Here is a 25,042-nt window from a genome sequence, read left to right on the forward strand (position 1 = left end):
CTCTGGTGCCCTAAATGAAGAAGTTCCTGAAAGTAATTAGCTGCTATGCTTAGAGGAATCTGCATTCTGGAACTGATTCTTACTTCCTAGTTTTATCAAAATTCTTATGTGATCACAGCCTGATTTATTTCACTCTCAGTTTAATTTCCATGAGTCTGTGGTCTGGATTACAGACTATTTCTGGTATCATTCAGTAACATTGATTTTCCCAACTCACTGGGTAAAGAACTCTGTCCTAGACACTCTGGGAATGAATAGGAGATGCCATCCAAACCCCTGAGTTCAGTATGCAGATAATAAAGGAGTCAGGTGACTTAGTCAGGAAAGGTTTCTGGAAAAGGGGACATCTTAAAAATATCTGGAGAGAAAATAGAATTCAAAAATAGTTCAAAGGATATGTAAGAACGTGTTTGTGACCAAAACAACAAGACAGACCATGACTTTATATCATGTTAAACTGTGGCCACTATTGACTGAAGAACTGTTAGTTCTCTTTAGTGTTCACACTAAGATTTGTTTGCACAAAATAGTGTATGTATATGTGTTTGGGGTGGGGTTGGAGTTTAGGATGAAAAAAAAAAACAGTTTCCAAGAAAAAATTATTGCCTTGAAACAATAGTATCATAGTAGAAATCAATAGACTGCCAAGGGTAAATTGGAAATCACTGCTTAAGGCCAGGGTGCTCTGAGCACTGTCTTATTTCTAGTTTCATAATTCACATCTCACACGTGACGATGGGGTTCATTAAAAAGAACACCAAAGAACACGTTGCTTTCTCTGAAGAATACTTTGCTTCTTCTAAATGAGTTTGAGGAACCAGTGTTGAAAAGCAAAACCCGTCTATGCTTTGGCAAATAATATCTAATTGCACTGTAAGAACCTTTCATCTTTAAAAACAACCCCATGATATTAGACATTATTTCATCTAAAATAAACAGCCCCTTTCCTGATGTGGTAGTATTAATAGGGTAATCATGAAGATAATCATATTAAAGCCCCTTTACACAAAATTTTGAAGTTTGATTTCAAAATATTTGTATCTTGTCCCTTTCCTCCAGTCACACACACACACACACACACACACACACATACACACGTGCAGGTGCACACATGCACATGCCCCACAACTTGGGTAATTGTGATTAGCAAATAATTAGAGTTTATTATATATGAAAGTACCAGGGAGTAAACTGGCCAGATCCTGAAGAACACTTTTGCTTTATTTTCTTGGCCTGGGGTATCAGCCACTTGTACAAACAAGAAGGTTGGGAATAGCATGGTCAATGATTGAGGAGAAATATAAATAAATTCAAGGAGGCTTGGATAAATTCATGCAAAATGGATCCATAGAAAGTTGTTAAACGTAAGGGACACCTCCAGATTTTTAGAGTTGACATCAAGAGGACAAACATGGCTTCTCATAGTTCTCTACTGGTCTTGTCTTAAAACATTTCTATCTGGAATTGCCCAAAGAGCTGACCTATAGGGACTGGTCTGCAATTTTTTACAAGATTGTTTCCCCCATCACAAGAATTGAGACTATTTAGTCTGAAGAAAATATGCAGGAGTAGAATATATTCGGATTATCTTCAAATATTTGAAGGGTAGAAACTTTGAAGATGAATTGTACTTCTTCTGTGGGGCCCTAAGGGATAGAGCCAAAATCAAAGAGTGGCTATTACAGGGATAGAGATTTTAGCTCATTGTAAAAAGAACATTCTAATAAAGGAATACAAAAATAGATTGGGCTGTCTCCATAGATAACGAGCTGTTCATCTTTGAAGGGCTATAGGCCCGGAATAGGCAAATGGCCACTTGTCAGAGATGTTCAGTAGGGGACTCAATAATCTGATGAATGACTACACTAGACCAGTGTCTTCCACCACTGGTTGCATAGAAAATCATTGGGGGAGCTATTTCAAAACACAGATTATTGGTTCTCACACCTCCCCCTCCAAGATGCTTATTCCATAGGTTCCATTAACGTGCATTTTTAAACAAGCACCCCCAAGTGATTGCAACACAAATGACTAAGAGCCACTCTTTGAAGAACATTTGACAATACAACGTATCAGAGGATTTCTGCTTTGACAATTTGGATTTGTTTTTTTTTTTTTTCTATTAATCCTATGTGAAAGATGCAGGGAAGAGGCTAGAGGCTGGGCCTGTGGGACAGAGGGAGCAGAAGTAACTTGAGAGTGGTCACAGCTGATGGCTGAGTTGTAGCCTCCTCCTCTGAGTGTTCCTGTTGGGGTGGGAGAGATCAACAGGGACCAATGGGAGATGACTGTTTCGAGGGCTGGAATCTGAGGTTGAGCTGGCACTGAGGCTTGAGGGTGCCCCAAGTGCAGGGCTGGAGACTAGGGTCAATAAAAGTCCAAGAAAACTAAAAGCGGTACACACTGCTATATTTAAAATAAAATGCCTTTCCATGAAAAAAAAGAAGAAAATTAAAAGTGAGAGTGAAATGAGACTGCAGGGGAATAATACCCAGAAGCCTTGAAATGTTCACAATTTTGACCTAATTGTTTTTCCTATGATCCATATGACACCATTCCTTTTCCATTGCTCATCTACAGGATGGGGCCTGGGGGGCCAGGACTGTTGGGTTAATGTCTTTAGGGACCCTTCAGCAAGCCACACGATTCAAACTTCCCATCCTATAGGACTGGAGGTGGCCAGGTCCAAGTGTTGGTTATCAGTGGAGATTTCCAATCAGGATGTCCCAGGTTGTTGTTAAGAAGAATTTCTTAGGAAAAAAATGGGAGCTGGAAACTCCTACCCTTTAGAGAGAAGCTCTCTCCTAATTTCCTTTAACTGCCCTTGCCTCCCTTTCTCTTTCCTTCTTTTACTTGCTGGGTCTTGGGTGGTCAGGGCTGCTGCATTAATGCTTTTACAGAGGCTTCAGAGAACCTCTTGCCTCAAATGTCCCTACCTGGAAGAATTTAGGTGAACATCCCTAGGTGCTAGTCAGCATGGAAAAACAAAGGCAATAGAACCTGGAAAGAAGTAGGGGCACAAAAAATTTCATAAGGAGAAAGAAAACAATAGGACGGAAGGCAGAGATTGCTCAGGAGCTTGAAATCTGCCAACGTGACAGAAGCTGTCCTACCAGCCCTTCTTCTAACTTTCCCCCATTTGACCTGCAGGGTCTCAGGTAGCCAGGACTGTGGTTTCAGTGTTTTTACAGAGGCTTCCAGGAATCCCAAGCTTCAAAATTCCCCAGTCTAGAGGACAGTAGGTAGACATACAGAAGAGCTGGGCTTCACATGGGGAAGTTCAAGTATTAAAATATGGCTGGTATTTACAACAGCCAAGACATGGAAACAACCTACATGTCCATCTACAGATGAATGGATAAGGAAGATGTGGTACAGGCATACAATGCAATACTACTTAGCCAATAAAAAAGAATGAAATAATGCCATCTGCAACAACATGGATGGACCTAGAGATATCATACTAAGTGAAGTCAGCCAGACAGAGAAAGATTATATCACAAATATTATATCACTTATATGTGGAATCTAAAGAAATAATACAAAAGAACTTATTTACAAAACAGAAAGAGACCCAAAGACATAGAAAAACATATGGTTACCAAAGGGGAAAGGGAGGGAGGGATAAATTAGGAGTTTGGGATTAACATATACACACTACCATATATAAAATATATAACCAACAAGGACCTACTGTATAGCACAGGGAACTATACCCAATATTTTGTAATAACCTATAAGGGAAAAGAATCTGAAAAAGGCTATTATATATGTAAAGAATATTATATATATATATATATAACTGAATCACTGTGCTGTACACCTGAAACATAACACTGTAAATCAACTATATTTCAAGTGTATATATATATATATATACATATACATATACATATACATATATTTGGAAGCTATGGGCAAGAGAAATGTCCTTTTAAAATGAGAAGGGGCAGAATGAGAAATTACAACAAGAGCTTTGAGCTCTTGGACATTAGCCAAAGCTCTCTCCTACTATAACATTACCCCTCGCTTCCCTCCCTCTTGGTCCTTTTCCACGCCTTTTATTATGAGGCAGCTGTACTGTGTTACTGCTCTTCAGAGGCTTCAGGGAGCCTCATGGCTCAAAGGTCCCAGCTTAGCTGGGTAGACATGAACCCGGTCACCAGGAACGGCTCAAAATGAAGAGGACATAAATGCTATCAGGAAGAGGAATGTATTCTAAAATTGGTACAGAGGGAAAAGACAAACCATGGGTCAGGAAAATCCTGCCCTTCAGCCGGAAGCACTTTTCTCATGTACCACTCCCTATTCCTTACCCTGTTCCCTTTCCCTATTTTACCTGCTGGGACTGGGCATTGGGCAACCAATGTAATTGCATTCATTTCTTACGGAGGCATTAGGGAGACCGGGGGTTCAACCTTCCCCACGTAGGAAACTCGTTGAGTGGCCAGCCCCAAGTACCCGGATGGCAGGGTGACGCCTCCTGAGAGTAAGTGGAGGTGATTGGTGAGGGGAATTTGAGCTGGACCCATCCTTTTAGTATATCTACCAAGGAGGGTTAGTGAGAGATTATCTTTCTAGAAAAGAGTGGTATAGTAAACATTTATAACCAGACTGAAACACTGGCTCCTTAGTCCTTAAAGAAAGAAGTGAGACGGCTGTGATCTTTCCTCCCTCCTTTTGTTAATTCTACAATGCCATTGCCATTTTTACATGCTATGGGTATTAGGTAAACAGAAGTGGGATGCACCAGGGTGTTAGTGGGAACGTTCCAATTCCCAAGCAGGAGAGAAATGGTTTCCAGCCCCGAGGCCAGATTACCCAGCCTTCATCCACAGCATCGGTTATAGAGGCAGTTGATCAACTGCAAGCTGTGGGCATTGATAAGACTCATACAGGGTTAAGCTGGTGTGGGGAACTGTTAACAAGGTAGGTAGAGTTTTCCCAACACAGATATTTGCAATGCTAACAAATACTTAAGAGGAACCATTCCTTCTTTCTAACCTCCTCTGGAGTGCCATCATCTCCCAAATAGAAATGTGGATCCCGATTGCTACAGAAAAGAGAACCCTAGCCTCCCCCCCTTGCTGAAGAGTAATTTCTCTCTTTTATGAAGACCAGACCAGTTTTGGTAAGGCTAGTGTCTGATCTTTTTCCACTCTGTTCCACTAGGACCCTTGCTGTTACCATGGATACCTCTTCCAGTGGCACTGATGGGATGCAGCATATTATGCATCATATCAGGACCTCCCACCTTGAACCACTTTGGACTGGCTTTTTTGTCTTCCCAGGCAATTACTGAGCTTGCCCTTCTGCCAGTCCAGAGATTAACAAGGACTAGTTAAAACCATTTGTTATCTTTAAGGCTTCCCTTTTATTCCAAAACCTTTGGATACAAAACACAGCTGGACCCTACCTTAAGTAATCCATATACCAGAAAATTCACAACTGATAAAAGCAATAAATAGTAATTCCTCACATCAGAAACATATTCTTTCCTGGAAAACAGAGATCCCCCTAGTGCCTTTTGGTGTTTACAGATCATTAACTGCTTGTCAGAGAAACCTAAGAGGAAGGCTTTCAGAAATAAACATAAAACAGCCCATGCATCGATAGAGAAATAAAAGTTGATTGTCAAAAATGAATCTAATTCATGGCACAGCTTTTTCTAGGAATTTATCTGCTACATGATGGAAGGCATGCTCTTAATGTAGGCAAAGCGGCACAAACCGAGGGAAGGAAAGTTCAAAGGCATTGGAAAACTTACTTATTGAGGTTGAGCCGATCTACGTAGGTATGGTTACAGCATTCCAGAAGTCTGGTAGCTAATCTTGGAGTCTCCCTTACAAACATCAGTCATTTTTCAATAATGTGAGTCCATGTCTTCCTAACGCTGTACTATATATTCAGCATGTCCCATGTTGCCAGCGCAGAAATGATGAGAAACTTTCAAAGTTCTGCAGTCCCTGATTTTGTGTTTAAATTTGTAACCTCAATGTTGCATTAATGGCCTATTTTGCATATCCACTTGATTGTACCATCTTAAAGATTCATTTAAACCTGGGGAGGACAGCATGACTCCTACCTGCTTCTCATTAATAACATACTTTTCAGTGAGTGAATAAAGAATGACCTGGATAGAAATCAGTAGAAATGCAGATTGCCATCAGGTGGAGAAGGGGGAGGAAATCTACTTTGTCTACCACACCGACAAGCAATTTCAAGGCAGAAGGTAAAGAAAGCAGGCCTTTAAAAGAGATGACTGTCTAGGAGGGTTCTTAATTAAATATTGCCTTGTCTTTACATGTAGGACTGTGACAGAAAAGTCCTTCTGATGGAAATTAAAATTTGCAAATGACTTTTAAAATCTTGGGTTAATAGAAACAAGCCATTTAATTATGAAGAAGAAAACCAGATAACTCTTAGCCACAGATTATCCTTAAGAGCTCTGAAAAAACATACGGATCTGCATAAGCATTCTTAATTTGTTGCGTTAACTGCTGTTTGTAGCACCCTGGTGAGGATGGAGGTCCGGGAGGTACTGGGCAGTAAGCAGTCCAGCTGACAAAGGTCTGCCATTGGCTGATCAGAGTTGGAATAGAAAGCAAGCTGGAGAGTCTTAAAGGAATATACATAACTTTTTTTTAACTGAAAATATTTTTTCTTCTTTTTTAAATTAAAGTATAGTTGATTTAGAATATTATGTTAGTCCCAGGTGTACAACATAGTGATTCAGTATTTTTACAGATTATACTCCATTAAAAGTTATTACAAGATAGTGGCTATGTTTCCCTGTGCCGTACAATAATATATCCTTGTTGCTTATCTACTTTATACATAGTAGTTTATTCCTCTTAATCCCATGCCCCCATCTTGCCCATCCCCCCTTCCCTCTCCCCACTGGTAAACACTAGTTTGTTCTCTATATCTGTGAGTCTGTTTCCGTTTTATGTATACATTCGTTTGTATTAGTTTTCAGATTCCACATGTAAGTGATAGCATATGGTATTTGTCTTTCTCGTTCTGACTTACTTCACTTAGTATGACAATCTCTAGGTTCATCTGTGTTGCTGCAAATGGCATTATTCCATTCTTTTTTATGGCTGAGTAGTACTCCATTGTATATATAATATATACTACATCTTCTTTATCCATTCATCTGTTGATGGACAGTTGGGTTGCTTCCATGTCTTGGCTATTGTAAATAGTGCTGCTATGAAGATTTAGGGTGCATGTATCTTTTTGAAATAGTGTTTTCATTTTTAAGGAAATACATAATTTTTTAAAAGTATTATTGGCCTATTGACTTCTCTGAAATAGCAACAAATAATAACAGTCTTGCTTGAGATATAGAAGCCTGATTTTAAGTTACTGTATTTCTTTGGTAATAAGGTCCTGGGAACTTAAGAGAAATGCATTTCAAACTAACAATTGCTAATAAATTATCCCACAGGCCATAGATTTCACGGGTTCTAGAAAATACATGAAACTTGGAAATGCAAACTAGGCTTTCCATTTCCATTTACTCTTCTAAATCCTTTAGGATTCAACATGGCTTCCTTCTGCAATTTGACTATTGACCTTTACTGGATAGAAGTTCAAGTCTATCAGAAATTCAAGTGAGAAAGAAGACTATCAGAAATTCAAGTCAAATGAAATAATTGTCAGATTAAGTTTACTTTAGAGAGTTTTCTTATTTTGGTTTTGTTTCTGGTTCAATAGTCGCAGTAAATACACAGGCCTGAAAATATAACAACCTAGTTTTACAGATGATTTTTTAAAAAACAACAACTTTGCTGCAGCTCATGATTCTGTTTCCTTTTCCTTTTTAATTTCTAATGGAGTTTGATTTACAAATAAGCAATTTGGCAGCACTGGTTTCAGTGTAGGGCTTTTGGTATACCTCGGTTCAAGCCCCTGGTCACTGTATGACAGTAACCAAGCTGAATGACTGTAATTTTCAACCTAATTCCCCCAGTCTTAACTCTGTACAAAATGCTGGTCCCATCCTTCCTTTGGTGACTCAGAAAAGGCAAATTTATATCTGTGACCTTAATGTTACTATAACACAGTTTGAAAATGCTAGGCAAAGGCATTTGGAGTGAGTACTTGACAAAGTTATTTGGAATTTTTAGAGGAAAGCATCTCTGGAGATTCTAGCTCTTCCAGTTTTGATTATAGTCCATCTTTCTACCCATCTATCAGAGCTGATACAGGGAAGTACTATTTTTCAAAAACCAGGGGAAATTGTGAATGTTGTCACTTGCCTGCCCACTGCTGTTGTGATTCTTCCCTTGGAAAGGGGAATCAGAGAGTGGGAGTCCAAACAACTTAACGTAGCAACTCACAGAGCCAGAAAGAGAAAGATCAGGCTGGGTGGAAATTTAGGGAGCATACTCTATTTTTTTGGCACAAATAGTTCCTTGGATAATGATCTTCTCTTTTAAAGAAAAGTATGGTTCTCAGACAGCAATAAAAAGAATATTCTTTCATGGTGTACCTAGACCCAGGAGTTCATTTATTTTCAATTTTGCACAAATAGGATAAATTTAAAGGAAACAGTTCCTACGTACACCCAAGGGATTTTTGCCCACGCGAATAATACAGCTTACCTTTTTTCTAGAGAGGCCTTCCATAAACACAGGCTGGGTAAACTATCCCAGAGTTACAGATTAGCCCTGAATAGGACAGAAGTTATTCCCCCTCCTCCCCTGCCCCTTGACCTAGGCTATAGCCAACCCCTCCAACTGGTGCAGGCAGGACTTGCATTTCATGCAGCCATCACTTCAATCATCAGGGAAAATAAGAAAAATATTGTGAAGCAGGCAAAATGGTTCTTGGTGTCCCTGCGCTGCCTTTTGGTACCTCTCTGCCTTCTCCTTTACTTAAGCTGTAGACCTGCACTATACAATATGGTGCCTACCGCCCACATGTGACTATTTAAAGTAATTAAAATTAAATTTAGAATTCTGTTGCTTGGTGACACTAGCCATATTCCAAGTGTTCAACAGACATGTGTGGCTAGAAGCTACCATATTGGATGACACATAGAATATTTCAGAAAGTGCTATTGGACAGGGTTTCTGACTGTTAGTTCCCTTTGCTTCTTGAGCATAAGGACCATGTCTTCCAATATCTTCATCCCCTACAGCAGCCTTCTACAGTGCCTGATGCAACTATTGAATGCGGGAGAAACTTTACTAAGTTTCTAACTTAACTTTCGTAACTAAGTAACTCAGTGCTTACTATGTTGTCAAGAGCTATGCTCAATTCATTATAAGCAATCTCTCATTTCATCATTGCAAGAACACTATGAGGTGGGTCCTATTACCATCCTCATTTTCCAGATGAGGAAACTGAGAGTCAATGAGGTTAAATTATTTGCCCAAAGTCGCACGGGTAATAAGAACCAAAGCCAGGTCTTTATAACTTCAGAACCTATGCTCTTAACCACTGCTCTGTGCACCTAAAGAAAACAAGTCACTGAAAATTTCACTATAGACAAGCAAGCCACTTGCAGAACAAGTGGTGCCTGGGTGGCTTCTCCACAGCCCTCATGCTGACCAAAGCAGAATAAAGACAGGTTGGGATCAAGGCCTGAGCATGAAGAATACGGGTGTAAAGTATGTTGACTTGTGTTTGAGTGTGTGTATCAAATTAAGTGGCTATCTGACTACTTCTCTAAATTAGCTAACAGTAAATTAGTAGTTTTATCTGCCATTTTGCATATGGGAACCATTGCCTTCGTCCCCAGTGGTGAAGGTTAGTGAAACCTAATCATTTTGTGAAGTCACCTCCACATGCTGCACTTACCAGAAGGTTCTATAACTTGAGTTCCTATTACCACAGAGCTTGTGCCAGGACATGCAAATGCCAGAAAATCAATTTTCCTGCAGCTTTCACAGTCAGTGTGTTTGCCAGACAAAACCCCAGCCAGCCACGTTTTTTATTCAGCATAGCGCCTTTAGAAATAACACTTACCGGAAGACTCCTTGCATATCAAGAAGGAAAAGACTTAAATCTTAAACCCAACTGTTCAAAAATTGAGAGCCACAGGGGAGGGTGAAATGTGATTATATTGAAATTGAGCATTTTAGTAACCCCATTTGGCCTTAAAAGGTATTCTCTGTTAAATACCTAGTGAGTTATCTTTGATTCTAGTCGGTGCCTCAGTCCCACTGACAGCACATAACCTGGCACCGTCCTTCTGCCCATCTACATGTGCCCATGCCCTCATCTGCCCCCTGACTTATCAGGGTAGCACCTCATCTTGCCTGCCCTCCCCAAGAACTATCTTGAGCCTCCTTCCCTCCAGTAGTCCTTTGGCACAAATTCTCTAACAAACCAAGTCATATAAATGTGGTGGTAATGGGTTGTGTGACCCTTCCATTCGCCATGATAGCATAATCTAATTTATTGAGGATTTACTACATGCCAGGAACTGTGATGAGTGCTTTAGATAAATCATCTCATTTAATTCTATCCCCATTTCAGAGATAATTATTAGAGTCTTAGAGAAATTTAAGTAATTTGTCTAAGTCAAATAAGGCATGATCTCTAGTGGTAGGATTTAGGGCCTTGTGACAGGCTAGTGGAGTATTACGTAGTTGCCTTTTACCTCATAGCATATTGCACAGGCTTCAAAGTTGAGCCAAAGAAGATTAAGGCTATTTAAAATCTTGTCAAAATGACAGGTCAAAGAAGTATACCTCAATCAATTCACGGGCATTTTGGTTCATGTCGTCCTAGCAATTTCTCCACTGGAAGGCAGTATGGAGTAGTAGAAAAAGTATAGGCTTTGGAAGCCAACATACCTAGATTTGAGTACTAACTCTGCCACTTCGCATCTTTGCAACCTTGGAATTGCCACTTTACTTCTCTGAGGTGTGAAACGGGGTGGGAGGGAGACCAATGATGACAATGTAATTAAGAATATAGACTTTGGTGTCAAATGATCTGGGTTTAAATCTCAGCTACTCCAGTTAATATTTTCAGATAATTTATTCATCCAGTTAATATTTATTGAGTATATTCTATGTGACAGCCCTTGCTCAAAGTGCTCAAACGAAACAAAGTCCTTGCACTCATTGCAGTGGATGAGACCAAAAGCAATAAATATGTATATAACATGTTTCAGTTGGTGTTAAGTGAAAAAAAAAAAACAAGTAGGTAAGAAGACAAATTGTTGGGAGTGCTATTTCATCTCAGCTGATGGAGGAAGACCTCTCTGCTGAAGTGACATTTGACCAGACACCTGAATGAAATGAGGGAGCCAGCTACACAAACATGAGGTGGAGTAGGGGTGGGGAGAAATGCATTCAGGATGTTACAGCATGAGCAAAGGCCCTGACATGGGAATTGTGCTTGGTAGGTTTGACGCTAAAGGCCAATGTGGCAGGAGTGAAGTGAGAGAGGGAAACAGTGGAAAGAGATGACAGCAGCAAAGGCAACCCAGAGCCTGTTGTGATGGGTTTCTAAACCCTGGTAAGGACTTTGGATTTTATTCTGTATTTGATAGGAAGTCATTCTGAGGGCTTTGAGCAGAGGAATGACATGATCCGATTTATGTGCAAAAGGATGCTGCAGACTGCTAGGTGAGGGTGAAAGTTGAGGAGCAGGGAGACCACTTAAGGAATGAGTGCAAGATTTCAAGTGAAGAATGCCTGGCTTGGACTAAGATGAAGGTGGTAAGAAGAGGTTGGATTTTGAATATATTTTGAAGATTGCACTGACAGGCTGTGGAATGTGTGACCAAAGAGAAAAGTCAAGGATGACTGCAAAGACTTTGGCCTGCACAACTGGAAGAATTGGATAGTAGCGCCATTTTCTCTGATGGAGAACCCTGGAGGAGTAGCAAGCGGGGGCGGGGAAGCATCAAGAGCTGCATTTTGGCCATGCTAAGTTGGAGATGCCTATGAGATATCCAAGTGGGGATGTCAGGTAGACAGTTGGATAAATGAGCCTGGAGTTTAAAGAGGTCAGGGCTAGAAACTTTACCAGCTGTATCATCTGGAAACAGCAAATTAACTTCTATAAGCATCAGTTACCTCATCAATAAAATGGGGATAATATTTGTTTCACAGGGTCATTTTAAGGATTCTCAATAATGTATGTAAAGTGTGAAGCACTGTTCCTGTACCTGTAAGTGCTTAATAAATGGTAGCCTTCTCACTGTCAGTATTCATTGCAAATAACTGGCCGCTAGTTGTTGCTGTTGTAGAATCTTTGTTGATTGTTCTAAACCCAAGATGAACGTTAGAATCACCTAGGAAGTTGTTTTTCAATGTCGGCCCCACATCACGCAATTAAATCAGAATCACAGGAGCAGTGATCAGTAGCTTCCCAGGTAGGTATTACCTACAGGTAGAGAACAGATGAGCTGGCTTTAAGAGAACTCTTCAGATTAGTTCCAGCTCACCTTTTGGGAAACTAACTCTTCCAAAAAAATACTAAGTGGAAAATTTGGGTTCTTCTTGATATCTCTGAGCAAAATTGCTTCTTTTTTTCCGTTGCTTTTTTTTTTAATTAATTAATTTATTTTATTTATTTTTGGCTGCATTGGGTCTTCATTGCTGCATGCGGGCTTTCTCTAGTTGCGGCGAGCGGGGCTACTCTTCGTTGCAGTGCGTGGGCTTCTCATTGCAGTGGCTTCTCTTGTTGCAGAGCACGGGCTCTAGGTGCACGGGCTTCAGTAGCTGTGGCACGTGGGCTCAGGAGTTGTGGCTCGCGGGCTCTAGAGCGCAGGCTCAGCAGTTGTGGTGCAGGGGCTTAGTTGCTCCGCGGCATGTGGGATCCTCCCAGACCAGGGCTCAAACCTGTGTCCCCTGCATTGGCAGGCGGACTCCCAACCACCGCACCATCAGGGAAGCCCTTTTCTGTTGCTTTTTTCCCCTTAGTATGAAAATAATTCTTGCTCTAAGGACCTGGAAGAAACAGCCACTGCGGAAACTCAAAAGGTTGCAATTCCAGGATAGATGTTTCTCCTTAATAGAAGAGAATTTGTTCCTCTCATTTCCTAGGCTCTGCATTGTCAGGTTTGCCCTCTGTATTACAATTAATTGATTCAAGAATAATAAGAGTATTGAACTTCTCTTTTTAATATCTTACTGATAGAAAATAAAAACACAGTTGGAAAGTGAAGTCCAATTGGTCAAGGGTTATAGGCTCCGGATTGCTGAAGATGAAATTTCATTGACAGCTGGAACTCCAGCAAGCTGAGGGAAATGGGCTTGCAGTGTTCGATAGTGATGGCAGCCCCAGAGCCAATCCATTGCTTGGGAGTCATGGAGTTTGAGACTTTGCTCTAATTAGTAGTGAAGGGGTGTAGCAGGCACACATCCTCTGTAGCCACAGATTCTGCAATCTAAAGGTGGGGGTATGTAGTTAGCAAAGTCAGCTTTTCAACACACATGCCCACACCTCTCCCTTAACCATTGATATGTCCACCACTTAAGCTATCATTCCTTTAGCTATGTTTTGCTTTTTGCTGAAATGCAAGTTCTCCTGCAAGGGGATCACACTTTTGATTGTTTTCCATCATTTACTCCTCAGTGCAAATGTTTCCAATCCTTTTCTGTGAGCAGGGGAGGGTAGGGGGAGGGCATCTTGTACCTGATAAGGTAAATGGGGAAGAGGTGGTACTGCACAGGTGGGGAAGTGACAAATGAAGTGTATCAGAAACAGTAAAAGTTAATTCAGTCTTGCTTGATAACAGCCCTAGTAGTTCGTTTTTATAGATTTTCATTCTCAAAATAAAGAGAAAAAAATAATTTGTTGACTTCTTTTAAAAAGTGGGGCTTTCATGTAGGTTAAGGGCAAGACATCATGGTCTCCAATCTCACATTTCAGGGAGGTATTAATAGAAATATCATGCCCCTTGAAGTTATGCTAAAGTATAGGCACCATTTCAAACAGAATTTATGTGGATATGGTCCAGCCCTAGCATACGATTTACAACCACTACCTAACCCACCTGGGAACAGTGTACTGTTTGCGAGCACAGACTCTGGAGTCTGCGTGAGTGAGTTCCCAGCTCCTTCACCTACTAGCTGTATGGCCTTGGGCAAGTTACTTAATTTCTCTGTTTCTGCACTTTGAAAATGGGATAATAATATAATCTATTTCATGGAGTCGTCATGAGTATTACATGAGTTAACACATGTAAAACCCCTAAAACAGAGCCTAGAACAAAGTATGAGCTCAATTAAATGTTAATTATTATTGTTTTGCCCACTTAATGGTGGCTTTATCAAAACCCATAAAGCAGGGTTTCTCAGTTGGGTAGCACTACTGATATTTGGAGCATTGTTGGTTGATCATTGATCATCGTTGGTTGTAGGGGCGTCTTGTGCATTGCAGGATGTTTAACAGCATCGCTAGCGTCTATCCGCTAGATACCAGTAACGCCTCCTCTCCTCAAGTCGTGACAATAAAAAAAAAATGTCTCCTGGGAGGCAAAATCATTGCTGATTGAGAGCCACAGGGGTAGAGGATACTGTGTCCCTTCCTCTATTCCCTCAGAATAGAACAATAGGACCTTAGAACACAGTCACAGCGCAGCCACTGATTGCCGGAGGCAAAAGGAAACTGACAAGCAGTCTGAATGTTTAGAAAGGTGTGAACCGAAGTGAAGGAAATAAGGACAATGAAATTGGGGCTTCAGTCATGCTTTAGAAATGAAATCATTTCCTGTGTGCCTTGCTCCAAGTCAACATGGAAACCATTTCCTTTGCTTCAGGGGAAAAATGTGTAAAATTCAATGATTCCTTTTCCCAAATGCGCCTCATCAGAGCTACTGATTTCTTTAAAACGTGTGTCAGATGCATTTGGCAAGCCAGATGTGCTCTTCCTCTTCTGCCCCAAATTGCTCTGATCCCTTCACGTGGTGAAGTGTGGACGCCAGGGGCCTGTAGCAGTGTTACAGTGTATGACAAGAATGTTCACTTATTCCAGTGCCTCAGTGGGAAGAGATTGCGGTTAATTTACAATTTGCCCCGATTTTAAACAAAACAAAACTTGAAGAAATAAACGTTTTTGAAGGTGAGTTGCTCTCTTTCACCAGAAAGTATATGGTCAGTGTTAGAGTTGAAGAGGCTGGGCTTGTTGTGGAAAAAGTGTGTCTGTAGCCTTGAATTCAGCAGACTTGGATGGGATCTCAGCTTTGTTCCTCATTAACTGTGTGACCTGGGGCAAGTTATTGAGCCAGTGGCAATCTCCGAATTTCTATATAGGAGGCCCTTCAGGGTGGCATTCTGGTTGGGATCTATCTGGAAACTATGTTTGCATAGCAAGCACACAGTTTTTCCCAGACATGTTTGTTTGGTGACTTTGGGGTGGATTGGTGGAAAAGAGCAGGTAGGTTAAAAGCCCTCTGTGGCCCCTCTTGACATCACCGGTATGCACAATACAAACTACAATCTGCAGACAGAGACCCAAAGCCACCTTTTTTTTCATTTGTACCACCTGGTAATGCCACCTGAACCCTTATTAAAAGCAGAAATTTCAGAGGGGGCTAAGTAATTCAGAAGAGAAAGCAGATTATAGTTTTTAATGATGTTCTCTTAACTAAAGGTATGATCTAGAGAAGAAATTGACCAAACTGTTAAGCAATAAATAGTCCACAATAAAGTTAGAGAAGGCAAAAATGAGTGAGGGGAAGGCATTTTTGTTGGAAACTCTCACCATTTTCCCCTTTCTTAGTGTCCTGTTCATAGGGCTGGTCTTCTCCAGCCTCTAGAAGGCACCTTATATGATACCAGGAAACCCACTCTCCTTTTTGGGACGTGAATCCCCTATTCAAACAAAAATTACCCCTTGCTCAAGGGTAACAGAAGCCCTTATAACATCAGTGAACACCTCCATGAGGACCAAGACTACTGATACCAAAAAAGGGGTACAGGATGGATAAGGAAGAAAGACAGTGAAATCAGGGGAGACAGAGGCTGAGAATCCAAAGCTAAATCTAGCCTCTTTTTGACATGTCTGTACAAGGCTAGTCTTATACATACAGTGATGCAAATGGACAATATAGGCGTGATGGCAACAGTGGCCAAGAAAAATTAATAAATACATAAAGCTAGACCATTCCCCTTTGAGGAATAATGGAGTACGAAGTAACTGAAACCATCTTCCCCTTACCCTTCTTTCATTCTGCCCTCTCAAATTATTCACTCAGAACACATTGTACACATTTGAGGCATAGAGATGTCACAAGCACCGATACTATCTTCACAAATTATGTAATACTTAGCCTGCAAGCTGACAGTAAATTAATACCATAAAGTGAATTAGCAGATTATGCCTCTGTTGACAATTATGCTTTCAATTTATTGGTCTGTTTTGTGAATGCAGTTAATTCTCAACTATCAACATATCTAAATATGCCTGTTGAATCCTGTCAAAGTGAAAAATTGTGCTCATGTCCAGATCGTGGGAAGAAATGGTCTCATTGTCATCTGTGCTAGTGCCACTATATCAAGCATATTGTGGTCAATTCTGGGGGCCACATTTTAGGAGGGACTTTGAAAAATTAAAAAATATATATATCTGGGAGATGGTGACCAGAAGGGGAAGGGGATGACTGGAATTCACGCCATACAAGTAACAAGTGAAGCCCGTTAAAATATTTAGCTTACATAAGAGACAGTTAAAAGGTGACACGGTGGTGATAGTCTTCAAGCTGTACATCATGTGGAAAAGAGAGCATAGTTATTCAGTAACACTTCAGAGGGCAGAATTAGGACCAGTGGGTGGAACTACAATTTTAACATTCATTCGTTCCACAGATACGTAGTGAGGGTTTCCTGCATGCCAGGCATTATGCTCGACAATGGGAATACAGAGACAAAAAAAGACGTAATCCTTACTCTGAAGAAGCTCAGAATCCACTGGGGATGACCATTACAAGGCAGTAAAGTCAGTGCTATATACAGTGGAGAAATGGAAGCCGAGAGGTTGCCCAATTCAAGCAAAAGGCAGAAGTAGGACTGGAGGGGGGAGAGGCTCTCATGAGAGATGTCAGCCCAACAAAAAGAACTTTCTATCAACTTGAACTGTCCCACCATGGAGTAAGCTACTTCCTGAGCCTCTTGTGAGCTAGGGAGTGCCTGACCGCCAGAGGCATCTGAGCAGAGAAGCCATTGCAACACTGGGTGAAAGGCTGAACCAGATGGTTTTTAAGGTCCCTTCTGTCCCTAAAAGTCTGTTACTCTACTGAGTCCAACTGGATGTTCTATTGACCAAGTGAATATTCTAATTTAACTCTCAGGGAAGCAGAAAATTTCATTCACCAGGTCTCCCCAGTAGTGGTGTTCTGGCTAATGAGGATTTTAATGTATGAACCTCAACTAAACCACAAAACATAAATTTAAAAGGAAATTTGCTAGATAGCTAGTGGGAAGCAGCCGCATAGCACAGGGAGATCAGCTCGGTGCTTTGTGACCACCTAGAGGGGTGGGATAGGGAGGGTGGGAGGGAGACGCAAGAGGGAGGAGATATGGGGATATATGTACACTTACAGCTGATTCACTTTGTTATACAGCAGAAACTAACGCATCATTGTAAAGAAATTACACTCCAATAAAGATGTTTTAAAAAAAAAGGATATTTGCCATCCTACCCATTTTTCCTCCACCAACAAAAATTTTTAAATCCAAATCACATGATAATGATTTTTGCTGATGGCAGACCATGGACATTCACTAGGAATATGTCTGAAGATCCAGATACGTGAATAATACTTGCACATATAATTTCCTCTATAAAATGAAGTCATGTTTCTGTAAATATGGGACTGACGTAATTTATAGTGCTATTAAATTCTGCCACTAAAACAAATTACGCTTTCTGTACTATAAAAATATGTATTGTTTTTCAGCACTTCCTGTGTGTCGGGCACTCTTCTAAGTGAGATGCTTGTATTAACTCATGTAATTTCTCTCAATAAACCTTTGAAGTGGACACTTTTTTAAAAAATCGTCCCATTTTATAGATGAGGAAATTGAGACACATAGGGGCCAGATCATTTATACACTAGGCAAGTGGGATTATAACACAAGCAGTGTGACTCCATGCTCTCAACCACTGCACCATACAGTTACCTTGTACTGACCTGGGTCTACAGAGGAACACTTTTACGCACAGTGACAAGGAGCAACCAACACCATTGCAAAGAAAGCCAAGGGCTGAGTGGTGGGCTGAGCGCCCTCACTAATCCCTTGCTTCCACACACCAGCCCCACAGAGCCCAAGATTCAAATTCTCACCTCAACAAAAAAGCAAACTTCTCCATATCATTGACCTGCATGGTCTATCACAAATAGTCAGAACAGTGACTGTGGAATCCACGAATGCTAGTGTGCTACTTTATCTACTGTTTTGGGTTAATCTGTTCCTCCCCCATTCATGTATTTCTCTTTCTGGATTTCATTTGCTAATTATCTAGCAGTTCTAAGAGAATTTCTTATGGCCTCTCTACATAACCATTGTTTACTCCTTCTTAGGTACAAAATGGTGCTCTGTGGGATGAAATAAATGAATCATGGTGGGTTAGAGAAAAATGAATTTGCTGTTACACATCCTGCCCATAATTTCTAAAATTTCTTCCAGATGACTGAGCTAAGGTCCAATACCTTTTATTGCCTTCAATATTTCAGCCAAAATAAGACTGCAAAAAAAAAAAAATGCTAGCGATATTTTTTTCTTTTTTTCTCAATGTTATACTGTCACTTAAATACTAGTTAGGAAGATAAACATTTCAGCTTAATTCTTCTCACTGATGAGCCATTTCTTTTTCCCCTTTCTAACGTCCTTCAGAAATCAGTCACCAACCAGGACCCAATCATTTCTGCCACTAACTAACTTTTCATTTACTGCATTCATTAATATCTGTTGCATGTACGCCACACACATTTAAAGTACCCACTTCAAGTACTGCCATTTATTCTCCTAGAAATGCATCATTACCTAAAGGAATAAACCTTTTAACCTGTATCAGCAATCAAAGAGCTCAAGTAAATGATGAAGTAAATGAGTCCAAATTATAGTACACTCAGATCAAAATTCATGGACCCCTTTGCCCTTGCCTTATAAATTTATCTTTGGAAGTAATGGCCTATTTGCAAATTGTGTAAGAGGCAAATTGTTCTAACCCCCTCTCCCTTTCACTCAGATTTGATTGGGCCAAGATGAAGAACACAAAATGCCTCTTTGTAAGTGAACAAAGGTACATACCCACCACAGTGTTGTCTATAATAGCAAAAAATTGGAACTGGCCTAAGAGTCCTTCAGTAGGGGATTGGGTAAATAAGGTATGATATATTCATAGATTAAAATGCTACGCAGCCATTACAAAGGAGAAAAAGTATAAAGAGATGCAACGGAATGATAAAGACCAAATTCAGTATAGAGATTACTTTTGGCCCAGAAGGAGGGATATGCAATCAGGGAGGATACATAGGCACACTCCAACTAACTTCATAATATTTTATTTCTTAAGTTTCGTGGCAGGTACACAGGTGTTCTTAACATAATTTTTTATATCTTTCTGTGCATCCGAATGATTTACTACTTTGAAAAATTCTTTGAGCAATTGTTTAGGAAATTCCTACTGAAATAAAATAAAGTCATTGAGAATATTTCATTATGATGCTTAGAAATTGTTTCATGTGTCAGATGAGGATAATGTGATGTGAAATGAGCATAAATGTCAATGGATGAGATTTCATTTCAATCTTAGGAGGTCTTGATTATTAGGAGGAAAGTTATTAGTGTGGACATCAAAGGCAGGCTAAGTGGCAAAAAACCAAACAAACCACGGATTATAAAACATATATCCTGAGTGGTTTAGCTGAGAAAGATCCAATGATCTTTTTTTTTAAATTAACTTTTATTGGAATATAGTTGATTTACAATGTTATGTTAGTTTCAGGTGTACAGCAAAATGATTCAATTATACATATAATTGTAAGGCAATTATACTCCAATAAAGATGTTAAAAAAATTATATATATACATACATCCACTCTTTTTTTTAAGATTCTTTTCCCATATAGGCCATTACAGAGTATTGAGTAGAGTTCCCTGTGCTATACAGCAGGTTCTTATTAGTTATCTATTTTATATATAGTAGTGTGTATATGTCAATCACAATCTCCCAATTTATCCCTCCCCCCCTTTCCCTGTTGGTAACCATAAGTTTGTTTTCTAATAAACCTATTTACAAAAAAGAAAGATCCAATGATCTTTAGAGTAACTTCAGCTCTAGAATTCTACAGTGCTATAAAATTAGTGCTGGTAGCCATTTTCACCAAGCTTCTGATATCTTTGACCAAGAATCTTATTGTCACCCTGATCAGGCCTAAGGTCAGTTATTAAATATATCTTGAATACCTACCATGCACCAGGCATTATGCTGGATTCCAAGAGGGCTACCAAAATGAATCAGGCACGGACTTGTCCTCAAAATCACCCAGTAACATGGAGAAGACAGACCCATAGCCAACACACCTTAATGCAATTTAGTAAAAGCTCTATAACAAACGTACAAACAAAGTACTTTGGGAGAATAGCTGAGGAAGCACTTCTGTGGGGTCAGAGGTGAGTCAAGAAAGATTTCACAGAAGACATGATATTCACTCTGGATCTTGTAGGGTGAATAGGGACAATTCAGGCAGAAGCAAAAGCATAACCAGAGGTAGAAGACATGCAAATGTGTGGCATATCTCAGTGAACAGTGAGTAGTCCATTCTGACTGGCTCCTAGGAGAGTAGTCAAGATCATAAAGACTCTTGAATATCATACGTAAGAGTTTGGATTTTGGCCTGTAGCTATTAGGGAACTATCGAGAATTTTAAAGAATGAAGTAACTTGATGAGATTTACATTTGGAAGGATCACTGGAGGATAAATTGAAGAGAGAGGTGAAGCTGGGAGACCAGTTAGGAGGCAATGCAGTCTAGACCCAAAACTGAGGAGAGCCTGCCCCAGGACAACGGTAATGAGAATGAAAAGAAGACAAAAGGACAGACCCTACAGGCATTTCTATGTTAGAATAAACATGGCATAATAAGAGGCTGAAGAAAGAATAAAAACCAAACTTTCTAGCTTGGATGTTAGGTAGTTTGCTGATGAATTTAGAAGGAAAACCAGGCTGTACAAGGAAGACAGTAAGTTTGGTTTGGAAATGTTTAATCTGAAAATGTCTCCAGGTCCATCAGGTGAAGATGTCCATCAGCAAGGCTTGTTTGCTATCTCCCCAAACCATATCCTGAATCCAACCTTTTCCCTCTACCTTCATTGCTCCCAGCCTAGTCCAAGTCACAACCATCTCTCCCCTGGTTCATTAGGATAGCCTCCTAACCAATCTCCTTGCTTCCACTCTGGCCCACCTCATAGTCTAGTCTCCATACAGCAGCTAGAGTAATGCTTTAAATTTTTAAATCTGATCTTCTCACACTCCTCCTCAAATCCTCCAATGGTTTCCTATCACATGTAAAACAAATCCAAACTTTTTACCATGACCTACAGGGCCCTACAAGATCTGACCTCTGATTATCCTTCTCAGCTCTTTGCCTACCTTTCTCCCTTTTGTTCATTTGGCTTCAGCCATATTGGCTTTTTTCCTGTTCTTTATGCAAATCAAGCATATTTCATCTCAGTGAATAATTTCAGTGACTCAGTGAGGATCTGATTGCCATAAACACAATGCTTAATTTCCATGGTGATAGTTCTGGGAGTGCAAATAATTCTGGAATTATTTGAGCAGGTCCAAGCAAGCCTCAAGAAAGAAACAATGCAGCTGGCCAAAGTCCAGAGAAAAGCAGCTAAATAAACAATCCAAAAAGCTGAGGTAGAGGCCAGAAAACACCATATAAGGATGCTTGAAAACATGGCATGTGTTTATAGTTTCTACCAGGCTATCTCACTTCTGGTCAAAGATTCTTTTTAATTTTTCTCTAGGGTTTTCATTCCTAAGGATCTAGCTCCCAACCTGATTGTAAGTCATGGGGTCACTGAGACCATGCTTCCTTTATATTCTCCAAAATGCCTAACATAGACCTGTAAGTATTTAGTACACGTTCTAAGGACCACCTGAACTGGATTGAAGTTTAATGGAATTAAATTCAAAAAGCTAATGATGAGGGAAACTTGGCATGGTACAAAAAACTAACAGTTTGGAGGGTTTGACCTCAATCTGAATTGAGGGAAGGACTCTCATATTCTTCACACCCCCCAGCAGAGTGGTTTGTATATAGCAGGTGCTCAATAAGTATTTGTTGAAAGGATGGATGAAAGACTAAATATGTTCATGAAAACTCAAGCAGTAGTGATTGATAGAAAATAATGCTCCAAAGACAGGAAGCAGTTTTTTTCATTCTGTCCTTGTCGTATAACAGGGATGCCATGCTTATTTCTAGACACTCCAATTTAAGAGAGACACTGCTAGCTAGAACCCCATGGGAGAAAGACCAGTGGGGGTTCCGGGAATAGTATTAGACACCAGTGGAGTTTAACCTGATGAAGAGATGAAGAGGGGGCATAACAACAACCTCGCAATATCTGAAGGACCATCATGTAGAAGAAGGAACAGAATTACTTTGCATAGCTCTAGTGGATAGTAGTAAAGGGTCGGAGTCATAGAGAAACAAATTTCAGGTCAGAATAAGGAAGTACTTTCTTACAATAATTAATGCCCCATACTGGAGTAGGCTAACTAAAATGGTTGTACACTCCCTTCCAAGAGCCGTTTGTTTGTTTGTTTGTTTTTCAGGCAGTAAAGGGTAATCACATAGCAGGATAGTTTAGGAGTGATTTCTGAATTGAGAGAAAGATTGAACTAAGAAAGTGTTTTTCAAAGTGTTGCAACCCATTATTGGAGCCATAAAATCAATTTAGTGGGTCCTGACTGGCATTTTTCTAAGTGAATTCAAATAGAGTAGAAGATATCAGAGAGCATCACACATAGCAAAGATGAGTGTGGTTCTGAGAATCCTATTTTGGAACCATGTTTACATATGTATGAATGTACTTACTGGGTTGCAGTGTAACGTGCTTTTCTTACTGTGGATGGCAATCAAAACTATTTGAAAACCACTGCACTGAGGCCTCTTCCAGTTTTAATATCTGGTAGCTCTAAGAATTCTCATCTCTGTTGCAGAGATCCAAGATTGCTGTCTATGAGAAAATGTGGTCTTACATGAAATCAGCAGAGCCATCTGTGTTTACCAAAACAACAGCAGACGGAGTGGCCCGAGTGCGGAAGTCCAAGGGAAAGTTCGCCTTCCTGCTGGAGTCAACCATGAATGAGTACATTGAGCAGAGAAAACCGTGTGATACGATGAAAGTTGGTGGAAATCTGGATTCCAAAGGCTATGGTGTGGCAACCCCCAAAGGCTCAGCATTAAGGTGGGTGGAATAATATAACAATATCCGTGTTGTTATAGTATTCCACCTACCCTGATGCATTTTGTTGTCATTTTCTTTCTTGTGGATTTTGAGGTAACTTTTAAAAGTTTAAAATCTACAATATTCCATGGAGTTAAATAAGACGGTAAATTATGGTTTCATCTATTTAATGCATCCATTTTTTTTTTAATGTTCTCTCTCTGTGTTGTCCTCTCTGACTGTTTGTTGCTGTTTTAATTTTACAGTTCAACGGCTTTTTCAATTTAAATGGTAAAAGCCAAGTTATGGTGCCATATGTGACGAATGTTAATTGCATGGATGTGGTGTTTTGTTACTTTCTTTATCAAAGACAATCTCCCCATCCCGCACACTTCAGTTTTGAGCAAATGTTATCCTCCATGCCACCTTCCAATATTTAACCCTGTATTTGCTGTACAGACATTTTTATAGCTCCACGTTCTGTGAAATTTAGCCAATTTGTCCTCTTGTGCTCCTTTTTATACGTTAACGATTTCCTAAGCATTTGTGCATTTTCTTACAAGTTATGTTTTATCGTTTCAAGAAATGCTGTTAACCTGGCAGTATTAAAACTGAATGAGCAAGGCCTCTTGGACAAATTGAAAAACAAATGGTGGTACGACAAAGGAGAGTGCGGCAGCGGGGGCGGTGACTCCAAGGTCAGCCTCAATGTCACCACAACCGGGTACCCTTAGTGACGAGTAATCGGCAAGACTGTTATCTTATTATTGAGGAGAGAGCACAAGACTCGCACATAAAGTGGAATGACCAGGTTATTCCCCTGCCTGGCAGCTTTGGGACCTAGAAAGGCTCCAGGGCACCGCCCGCATTTTTGATCTAACTTGGGTCCCTTCTTAAACTCCCAGACAGAGGCTCCCCCCATCCACACCCCTTCCCTCCCCTCACACACCAGACCGCTTGCCTTATGAAGGCCGTGGTGTAGGTTTCAACGCCCTAGGCTTTCAAGAGCCCGAGGCTTTCCTTAAGACTGTCCCCACCTGCCTCAGATGAGTGGTGTGAGAAATCAAATCCATCTACTGAGAAGTCAGGTTACAGCCTTTTCTCCCCTAAGGCATGATGGTATGGTGGTTGCCCACAGTGGCTGGTTGGCTTCTTCAATCATGTGCGTGAGTGATGAGACTTGCTCTCTATATGTGATGGCCTGTTTAAGCTGGCCCCACTCAACTTGAAAGCCAAAGAACAAGCTCAGTTTCAAGTTAAATGGGGTCTTTCTTCAATAAGTCACCACATATATAGACTTTACAAAGATATTTTGTATATTTAAACAAGCACGTCACCTAACCGATACTCTATGTGTATGAATCCCTGATGTGGCTTCTCCCTATAGCCGTGTTCCTAGTTCAGGTAGGTCTAATGGTTATCCAGGCTGCCGCTGTGAGAAAAACCATCTCACTTGGCATTCCTTTGGCTCCTTAATGCTCTTCGGGGCTAGAAAGAATGAATAGCCTTCAACCAAGCAACAAGAAATAGGGGCAAGCTCAGAAGCCACAATACCAAATGATGGAAAGACACGTTCGGTAAGTACAGGAGAGCACCTGAAAACAGAATCCTCCGTGGCTCAAAGGGCATGAGAATTATATTGAAGCATGTAAGATCGGCTCT

The 25,042-nt window shown here is 40.3% G+C and overlaps 1 protein-coding gene across 2 annotated transcripts in view; it reads left to right on the forward strand.

The window, feature by feature from the left end:
- GRIA3 (glutamate ionotropic receptor AMPA type subunit 3) overlaps positions 1 to 25,042 on the forward strand; it is a 287,656-nt gene that overhangs the window by 240,988 nt on the left and 21,626 nt on the right. For both annotated transcript variants that reach the window (XM_059910318.1, XM_059910320.1), the window contains exons 13-14: positions 23,154 to 23,401; positions 23,964 to 24,078. In XM_059910318.1, the coding sequence (XP_059766301.1) occupies positions 23,154 to 23,401; positions 23,964 to 24,078 (363 nt within the window). The remainder of the gene's footprint in view (positions 1 to 23,153; positions 23,402 to 23,963; positions 24,079 to 25,042) is intronic.

The sequence above is a fragment of the Balaenoptera ricei genome, chromosome X (genome assembly GCF_028023285.1).
Source record: "Balaenoptera ricei isolate mBalRic1 chromosome X, mBalRic1.hap2, whole genome shotgun sequence".
Taxonomy (NCBI): domain Eukaryota; kingdom Metazoa; phylum Chordata; class Mammalia; order Artiodactyla; family Balaenopteridae; genus Balaenoptera; species Balaenoptera ricei.